Below are 10,896 nucleotides of genomic sequence, written 5' to 3' on the forward strand. Positions count from 1 at the left end.
CTATAGCAGGGTTTCTCCACCACTGGGCGAGGACCACCAGTGGGCCACGAAGCACCCCTTGGTGGTCCTTGGACCTACACTGAGGGGGGCCAGTGGTCCAAATGGGCCTGTGATGGAACTTTGTCATAAAAATCAGTGAAAAAACAATTGACTTAACATGAAAAAAGAAATATACATGTTTTCAGTTAGTTAACAACATTAATACAAGTTCAGCAATAACAGTGCAGAAAAGCAGCTTTGTCAATTTTTTGTGCTCTTTGTCTTTAGAAAGACCTGACTTTTCAGTTGTCCACTCGCACCAGTATTTTGCTGATATTTCATGTTCACTGATACACATCACATATTACAAAAGTAGGCCCTCACATATCACTGCGTTGAAAATTTCCCCAAAATGACATTTTTAAGCAAAAACATTGAGTTTTGTCTTCTTGTGGGCCTTCCTGCTTTCTAGCGATAAACAGGTGGGCCTTGAGGTAGAAATGGTTGAGAACCTCTGTACTGCAGCATACCTTACATCTGCTGTTAGCTGTTGTTTATTTTGTTAACCAAGCATTTAAGCTGCAAGATTTTTAATCTTTCAGTGAGCCTTTGAAACTCAAGACTGGCTACATAGTCAAACTATTCTGACTGTTTGACATGATATGTCGTAGCACGTATTACTTTTCTGAGGTACCTTTCTCCAAAAAACAGACTCATACACCAGAACCAATCTGATTAGCTGGTGAGAGAGAAGCTGCCCACCATAAACTGCATCTATGTTGTACATTGATCAGCCATATGTTAAAACCACCTCCTTGTATCTACACTCACTGTCCATTTTATCAGCTTCACTTACCATATAGATGCACTTTGTAGTTCTACAATTACAGACTATAGTTAATCTGTTTCTCTGTATTCTTTGTGTGGCCCCCTTTTATCCTGTTCTGCAATGGTCAGGACCACCACAGAGCAGGTATTATTTGGGTGATGGACTGTTTTCAGCAATGCAGTGACACTGTTGGTGTGTTAGCGTGTGTTGTGCTGGTAGCAGTGGACCAGACACAGCAGTGCTTGTGAAGTTTTTAAACACCTCAGTATCACTGCTGGACTGAGAACAGTCCACCAACCAAAAATATCTAGCCACCAGCATCCTGTTTGCAACTTCCTGTGACCACTGATGCAGCAAAAGGTGAGTTACATTTGACTACAGGGTAGAAGTGTCTAATAAAGCAGACACAGTGTTTAAAATAATCCACTTGTACTAGCACAACGCACACAAACACACCACCACCATGTCAGTGTCACTGCAGTACTGAACTGACCCACCACCCAAATAATACCAGCTCTGTGGTGTACCTGTCCAACTGTCCATTGAAGAACAGAGTGAAAAGGGCTTAAAAAGTATACAGAGAAACAGATGGACTACAGTCTTAATTGTAGAACCACAAAGTGCACTTATAGGGTAAATGGAGCTGATAAAATGGACAGGGAGTGAAGATACAAGGATTAATGTTTTTTTTAAAAAAAAACAAGGTTTTAATGTTTTGGCTGATCTATGTACACTACACAAACTATAACATGTACTGCAGCATAACTAACAGCAGCGGTTATCTGCTATTCATTTGTTAACTAAGCATCTAAATTGCAATAACTATGTTTTAGGGTTTCTAAACATGGGGCAAGCTCAATAGCCCCAAGCTATTGAGTGCCAAATTACCTTTATGGGGCACTTTTCTAAGGTCATTTTCTGAGGTTACAGACTCATACACCATAGCCTAATAAACTAGGACGAGAGAGACTAAAATACTGTATCAATACTGAACTCGGGACAAGCTCCATAGCCCCAAGCTCAACAGCAAAATGACCTACATGGGGCACTTTTCTGAGGTAATTTTCTCCAAAAAAGCAGATTTTAAAATAGACCATACCCAATCTAATAAACTAGGATGACAGAAGCTAAGATACTGTATCTGTTCTAAACTCCAAACAAGCTTCATCGCCCCAAGCTCAACCGTCAAATGACTTCTATGGGGCACTTTTCTGAGGTAAAAAAGCAGACTCATACATCTAGGTTAATAAACTAGGAAGAGAGAAGCTACCATGAACATCCTGAATCCTGAATACACTACACATACAATATAACTAACACCAACCGTTAGCTGCTATTCATTTGTTAACTAAACACCTAAACTGCGAGCTCCCAGTGCTCCTCTGAATCTCTGAGACAAGCCTTTACTCCACATGTCCGAGCTCAACAGCCTAACTGTCCACACTGTTTGAGCTATTATGTTGTAACTTGCAGGAACGGCCCATATGGGGTCATTTTAGAGGTAACTTTCTCTAAAGAAACATCCTCGCACACCTGAATCAGCCTAAACCAGCATCCCTCAATACAAAGTCAGACTGGAACAATCCTCACTCACCGAATCGCTGGCGTTTTTCCCCAGCTCATCCTCACTGGACGCTGCAGACTCGACCACTAGTTTCTCGAAGCACGCCGAGCCCAAGGACGAGCTCTTCTGCTGCTGGGACAGAGCCAGGTGGGCTACAGTGAGCTGCGGGCTGCCTTGAGCTGAAACAGAAAGCTCGGGTTTGTTAGCCGCAGCTCCGCTAGCTCCAACCGGCCCGGTGCTGGAGCCCGGCTCGGCTATAGCAGCCAGAGAGGGCGGAGGAGAGGCGCTCAGGTTGGGCTGAGAGGACGAGATGATCCGGTCCAGCGCCTGTTTCTTTTTCCGCTTGAACATCCACAACCCTGTCTCTTTCTTACCACCACCACCACCACCACCGTCCGCGCCGCGTCTCTCCGAGCCCAGCTTGGGGCTCAGAAACGGCTTGGTCTTCTCCTGGAAATTCCTCCACATCCTCCGCTGGTAGGATGTCGCCTCTTGCCCTTTAGCGCCGCCGCCGCTGCTGCTGCTACTCTCATCCTTGGGTTTCTCCATAGTGCCCGAGCAGCAACCCGCCAGTCTGCTGCTGAAGGAGCGGAGAGGGGCACACACGCACACACACTGCGGGCTCAATATCCCAGTTCAGAGACCCTCTCAGCACCCAGGGGGAAAGACTCTTCAGTCATTAGCTGATATATATATATAAAAGGAGGCAACTGCGCGTGAGCCTGGCTGGCTACAGTACGCGCGTAATGACTGCCATCAGTGCAAGGCAAACCAAAATAAGGGTGAGGAAAAGACGGAGCGAGGCACTTACGAAACCCAGCACAGGCGCGTGCTCGACCTAATGAAATCTTAAAGAGGTTCACCGCACACCGCGGATCTGATTCTGTGGAGCCTCGCTTGTAGTAAAATCCTAATTGCTGAGCTCAGACTCGGACTTTACAGGACGCTCCGCTTACGCCTGGTGAATGGACGTGGGGCAGAAAGTGACTTCAGCAGCGGTGCGCTCCCCTTCATCTTCGCCCTCGTCCTCATCCCTATCTTCGTGCTCATCCTCGTCCTGTCGTCCACGCTGACGCGCGCCCACCCATGAGTTTTAACGACCAAAACGAGACAGAAAAGTTCAAGTGCACAATCATGTCACCGTGAGACGCCCCCTGCTGGACAGCGTGCGTCATTATCTTGTGGAAGTTCTTGATCGAATGTTGGTATTAGAAGGGGGAGAGGAGTGTGTGTGTGTGTGTGTGTGTGTGTGTGTGTGCGTGTGTGTGTGTGTAGTAGGGGAGGTTGTTTTCAAACAACGTACAAACGTGTTCATTTGTTGGTTACTGGGTTTAAGTTTAGGCTTAGGCCCCAAAAAAATGTGTAATTCATACATATCATACATATGGGACATTACCATTGTTATTATTATTATTATTATTATTATTATTATTGCCTGTACACTCTTAAAAAGATGGCTCATCAAGGGTTCTTTACTAATGGTTCTATTCAGAAACATAGAACTATTTCAGCATGCAAAGAACCATTTAAGCATAAAATGGTTCTATATAGAACTCATGGTTCCAAACAACCATTCCCTTTCCTAAAGAACCATTGAAGAGCCATATTTTGTGTAGGGGATATATAGGGAATATTGTTATTATATATACACTATTAAAAAGGTGGTTCTTTAAGGGTTCTTTAGTAAAGAAAATGGTTCTATAAAGAACCATGAACACTCAAAGAACCCTTTGTATGATTAAAGGGTTCTTTGCATTGTGAAAGTCTTCTTCAGAATGTGCTCTAGATGGTTCTATATAGATCCTTTTTGAAAAGGATTCTATATAGCACCCAGAAGGGTTCCTCTGTTGTTACGATGTCAAGCTTGTAGCAGTAGAAGAACGCTTTATTCATGCAAAAGGTTCTATGAGTGTTTATGGTTCTTTATGGAACCATTTTCTTTACTAAAGAACCCATGAAGAACCATATTTTGCCTGTAAATTTCATGATAAATGGACTAAAAGAAAAGGCCTAATGAGTCACTGGAAATAGGTCTGGTTCCATTGACTTACATTAAAAGTAAAGTATGTTTTTTCCTTCTCCTGTAAAGTTACCATTTTGGAGATATGAGGTTTTGTTCTGACAACAGCGATTGTGGGTGATATTACTATTACATATAATCAATATGAGTCATTATTATAACATATTATATAACACGTATGTGACATTATAATTACATATATTGTTGCTGTCAGGAAAAAACACATCTCTAACATGCTAACATTACAGGAGAAGGAAAAACATTTTAACTTGTAATGGAGGTTAGAGTAACAAGATGTTTTACAAGTAATTTTGGATCAAAAGAAAACAAATTTGAACACAGACAAGGGTCAAAAATACCCTTTGTATGTTAAATACATACAAAAATGTTAAATACATACATGTTAAAAAAATGACAAACAAAAAACAAATTCAAGGTTTTTGCCCAACAACGACGATATGTAATTACATATACATTATATATGTAGGACATTATTATTATATGTAGCTACTTACATATACATAATTCATACAGCAGATGGTGCATGTAGATATTTTCAAAAATATAATACATATGGGTCATATTGAAATAGATAATTACATACATACTGAACATATAGTGATTACATACAGATACTTTTATGTATGTAATACATATGGGACATACAGATAATTATATCCTGACACAACCTTTGTATGTGAGGATAAATTATGACAACACGTTTTGTTAATAGAGTAAACCAGTGGAAACCCCTCTGTCATGTCATGGGTGTGCCCACTAATAACCAAAATGTTCCTCTGGAATCAATAACTCTGAAAAACAGCAGTAGTCTAAACTGAAGGTGGTCTAGGTTATGCCCTTTGTTAATCACCAAAATGGACAAGTGGATAATTGAAGTGCTTGTAAGGGAAGGAGCAAATCAAGGGGAGCTGACTGCATCCTCTCTCTGTTTCTCTCTCTGTCTCTCCGTTCTAATAAAAAAGGTTATATTCCATAACCTGTACTCACATGTTGTTTTTTAAATACGATTATTATTGTCATCTATTGTTATCTATACAGTCATTATCTGCTTCCATGAACTGTAAAAAGTACTTAGAAAAGAACAGAAACCTTGAAGCAAACTCTAACCACATTTTTACACTCTCAGAAATAAAGGTACTAAACTGTCACTGGGGTGGTACCCTCAAGGGTTCATCTCAGTACCTTTAGCCAGGGAACATAATTGTACCATAATCCATTGAAATCATATTTTCTAAGTTGTATTAGCTCCATACAACCCGTCTCGTCTCCAGGCTTCTTATTTCATTGTTCCGATTTAAACATTAGATTATGAAAAGATACAAATATGTACTTATTTAAGGTGCAAATTGGACATCAAAAAACAATGTTGTACCTTTGAAGGTACATTTACATTGTGTGTACCTTGATGGATGAAAAATGTACCTGCACCTATTGTAATAGAAGCCAATACACAGGGGTTTCGAATGGAAAGGTTCTTTTTACTAAGTACACCAAAATGTGTCAAAATTATTATGGTAATCCACTTTATGCTACAGACACAGCAGACAGAGATCTGTTGAAAAATATCTCTACTACTTCCTCAAAATGGAATTCTCAACATGCTTAGATGTTAATTTTGTGTGTATTTACAGTACTGTGCAAAAGTCAGAGGCTACCCTTTAGTTATTTAATTTCCAGTGGAAACAGACATTATGTACAATCAATCATGTTTCAGGAGATATTTCAGAGGAGATTATATGGAAAATAATCCACTTACGTAAAGAAGGGGAATGAAAGGTAAAAAAAAAAAAAAGTGAAAAAAACTGGAGTTTCCAAAACTCAAAAAATATTAGAGGCAGAAAGGAAAATCAACCTCCCTTTCTGCCTCAGATCTGAAACAAAGTCACAGGTGTTCCTGCCTATCTTTCCACTGTGAGAAGACAACTGAACACTATGGGTCTGAAAGAATGTGTAGCTGTCAAAAAGCCATTACTGAGAAAAGAAAAGAAAAGAAAAGAAAAGAAAAGAAAAGAAAAGAAAAGAAAATGTACAAATCAAAGAAGTTTCTGGTATTGTTAGATTGGACTGCACCCTCAGAGTCCAGACCTCAATATCACTGAATGTGTCTGGGATTACTTGGATCATGAGAAGATTAGATTGATTTGGAAGCTGTTCCACTATGTGTGGGATTTACGCTAAGTGTCCACTCAATTGATCCTACAAAAGAGTCAAATCCAGGGCAATCCACTCTAACAGTACAAACACTTCTCATCATACCAGCAAGAAATAATGGATGCAGTAAAAAGAAACAAAAAAGCCCATTCAGAGAGTAAAGCATTAAATTATGTGGAAATGATGTCATTTGTAGGCACACTTAGTAAGAAACAATTCAAAAGGGAGTTGAGTTAATTTCCCTAAAGAGACTATTACCACTCCCACATGAAACTGAGGTGCGAGGTGCAAACTGTGTGTTGTGTAATATTCAGGAGTTGAAGTGAAAACGTTCTACAGGGAATAAGGTGCTGGTAGACATAAGAGCATTCATCAACACGTTAGAAATTAGTCAGCTAAGATTTCAGAGCTTAGACATTTCTCTACTCATTCACAGTGTATTAGAACATCTAGTGTTGAGTCATTAACCTGCTGGTGTCCAATAATTCAACTTTAGTATGTTTTTATACTGTTATAATGGTATTATTAACTTAATGATGTAAATTTAGGATGAAATGCCCTGAATAAACATCTGACAGTACTCATTTGAGAACTCATGCAATTGCCATGCTTTTATTCACCATTAAAATAGAATTTATTCCATTGTTTTGTTAAAATCAGTAGTGACCAAATGACTGAATTTAATGTGATACATGGTTTAAATCATTTTGAAAGAAGCTTAGAGAACATATAGACCAAAGTAGACTTAGAATTTCATACAGACATTAAATTACATTTGGAATAATCTGAATCCTTTTATCAGCCTAAAACTGAGGGTTCATTTGGAATCTTCAGATGTATTTAAAAAAAAACAAACACACACACAAAAACATATAATCAGAAAAAACTATACAGAAAACTCATTTTTAGCTCAATAACCTTTTAATTTTGATGTTGATTGTGTTTTTACATCCATATACTACATTCACGACTTGCATAGACAGCTATTTTCATAAAAAATGTAGGTGCAAGCAATCTACTTCTACTCTGTTTAACCTTCGGTTGCTCTGCCTCAGTAAACTTTATAGTGATTCTAACAACTGGACAGCAAACTTTAAAGTGTTAGCTTTCAAAAGAGACCACGATTATGGTTGTAGATCAATGGATCAAGAAAAACAGCAACTTTAATGAACATTGTCATTTTCAGGATTTGTAATTTTTGTATGAGGGGTGCTGGACGTGAGGTCAATGGAATAATCCATTGCTTATGTTGTTTCCCTCTTACTTTTAAGCCATTTGTAAGGTGATTTACTGTAAGTGTACTCTATAGTGAGCTCAAATTAAATTCAAAGTATCTGAAATGAAGGGTCCAGATGGAAACATGTCAAATATTGTCCGGTTGTCAAGTATACAGACACACCCACAAAGCACTTAGTGCAGTAGCTAAGAGATCGATCTAAACAACAGACATACAATTCACTCACCAGACGACAGAAAGCCAATCTGCAAGTGAGTACTGATGATCAGTGTCAAAATACAACTAATTTCTTAAGTATTTTCAAAGAACTTTACTGTACTGGCTGAGATGAAATCTTGTATTCAGTTTGAGTAGAGGCAAGCCTGTTGCTTTGACAGCTTTGTTCACTTTAGAAGAGTATTTGGCTCCAGATACAAAGTTTTTCTTGTGGAAAGGTCTTTATCACACAAAAGTCTGGCTTAAAGTTATAAAGCATGTGCAAGTGTAGCAGTAATACAGTCCTGAAAGATCTTTGTTATTCACAGAAAGTCCTGATGCCAAAAGGTGAAGGCCTGCCTGAGGAAAGAGCCTTACAGCATTTCCAACCTGATTCTGAACAGTAGGTCTACAGACTCTGTCTCTTTAAAGGTACATTTTGATTGTACAGCAACAGTATGGCTGCCCCGAGTCCTCGTAATAAACTATATTGAGCTAATATAGCTCAAGCAAACCTCATAGAACATGGGGGACTTTTATAAACTTCACTACTCATACATTATATGTCTAAAACTTTGTAGACACCTTCTTATCCAATATTTCTTCTAAAATCAAGGGCATTTATAAAGAGTTTGCTCATTCCAAAGGTGCTGGATGGAGTTCCATCACTCCAGAGAATGCTGTTTCACTGATCTACAACCCAGTGCTCACTGGCTTTACACATGCCCCATCCTATTGGCAGTATTTTTCTATGGAGATCCAAGCAGTGCGTGCTCAGTTGAACACCTGTGTCAGCATTGGGTGCCCCTCAGAGCAGCTGAATTCACTACTTAGAATGTTGCCACAAACCACAAGCCAGTTCAGTGATGTTCTTGCTTTTCTTTCTTTCTTTTTACAGTGAACATTCTATGGCACATTCATAACTAGCTAATTGTTTTTTCAACTATATTTTGGCTAAAGCATTTCTTTAGAGATTAGACTGATATTCTACCCTCTAGAGCCATATTTCAACATACAGTATTTGATGCAGTTATTATTATGCTTCTGTTGTACAGCTGTACACAAAAATGTTTAATAAGTTACAATTTTTTTGAGTTTCTAAGTGTAAATAAGTTAACACATCCTCCACAGGGAAAAAACTTCTATTAGACATTTTTTTTCTGCAAATCTTAGTGCATAATATCTATTTATATGCTGAGTTTAACATATTGGAAAATGATAGAAAACAAAATGGAAAATGTTCCATATGTTTTACACAGGCCACAATTCATGATGTAGATTTTTTCTTAATATGTTAAATCCAGCAAATAAACAGCATCTGTGCATTTTACTCAGAAAGTCAACGAAACATGTCATTTGACTGGGGCACCCAAACATTTGCACATGACTGTAAAGCATCAAAATGCTGCACCAAAATAAGTACACTCTTAAAAATATATGTCCCTAAATAGGTCTTGGCTTTGAAATCTGGTTCTAGGATAAACCTATAAGTCATACCTTTACATTATCCAGCACCATAAACAGCATATAAGGGGAAATACTCTCATCATGTAGAGTGCTGTTAATGAAACTTCCAAATCAAAGAGTTTGTCTTTGGCTTTAATGCTATGGCAGTGACCCGTACTTAAACAATGACCTTTGGGTTATTTGATTTTGCCATTATTGAATGAACTTGTAATCTGAAGTGATCATCAGCTTGACTCAGCACACAGAGGCAGCTAATCAATGGCTGATGCAGTTTAAGGAGGTCCTCAGGGTTTAGTCACAAATTGAACAGAATTGAACATTCTGTCTATCTAGTGTGGTTCCCAAGACCTCTGAATGTTACCTAGATAAAGGAGGTTAACTAATAAAGGAGTAGATTGCCTTAGACCATGTACATCTACATTTCCTGGTCATCTGTGTCCAGCGGTTACTCATTGTTTGTCACTATATAAGCTCTATGTCCCTATTCAGTTACTGTGAAGTCTTAGAATGTAGCCAAGCCAAGCTTTGTTTATGTCCATGTTCCTGTCCCTGATGGTTTACTGTCAGTCTGTATTTCTATATCTGTGACAGCACTGTAATGCTCCTAGCACTTGCACCTGAGTCCTTGTCTGCCCTGACCATGACCACTTACAGTCAAAAGTTTGGGTGCCCCGGGTCAAATGACGTTTTTGGTGATTTTTTTTGGTGAAGTGAAAATAATTGACACATCCTCTACAGGGAACACACTTCTGCACGTTTTAATGCACAATTATTGCTTACTTGCCGAACTGAACATTTTGGAAAAATATATAAATAACATAAAATGTGTCTTGTGCAAAAGTTATGGAACATTTTATGTTTTATTTTTTTCCAATTATACAATAAGTTTGTGTTACTTTATTTTCATTTAGATAATTAGCTAAATTAATTTGACCGGGACCGTTTAAACTTTTACCCATAACTGTATTTTGTATAACACAGAGGTATAACTCTCTTCTCTCCCAGTGATTTGTCAATTATGATTCTTTAGGCAATAATTCATCTCAGATTTCACCCTGACTCAATTTAATTATGTTGATACAATTCAGAATTGCTTACACTGAAAATACAATGAATACCCAAACGCAACTAGCCGACCTATTTACACAGTATTACACAAGAGTGGATTATCAACAAAAAACACAATGACCTTCTTTCAAATTCATATGTTGTAAAATACCCAAGAAATTTATTGTGGACAAAAAACAAGCGTACACTTTATTACTGCTAATTAACTTGAATATTTCTGAACTTACTACACAGAATCCAAGTAATCTAGACTTGTATTATTCAATGAAACCACAAACACAAAAATTTTAACCCTAACCAACACATTAAACCCTACATTATAAGAGCTGAATAAATACTTTGTCTTTTCATGAAGACCAGTGTAC

General features: G+C 38.4%; 1 protein-coding gene across 1 annotated transcript in view; it reads right to left on the minus strand.

Annotated features, from left to right (window-relative positions):
* mctp1a (multiple C2 domains, transmembrane 1a) overlaps positions 1-3,619 on the minus strand; it is a 201,687-nt gene extending 198,068 nt beyond the window's left edge. The window contains exon 1 of the mRNA XM_036599193.1: positions 2,403-3,619. Within this exon, the coding sequence (XP_036455086.1) occupies positions 2,403-2,921 (519 nt within the window). The 5' untranslated portion in view covers positions 2,922-3,619. The remainder of the gene's footprint in view (positions 1-2,402) is intronic.
* Positions 3,620-10,896: the final 7,277 nt, after the last annotated feature.

The sequence above is a fragment of the Colossoma macropomum genome, unplaced genomic scaffold, assembly GCF_904425465.1.
Source record: "Colossoma macropomum unplaced genomic scaffold, Colossoma_macropomum, whole genome shotgun sequence".
NCBI lineage: Eukaryota > Metazoa > Chordata > Actinopteri > Characiformes > Serrasalmidae > Colossoma > Colossoma macropomum.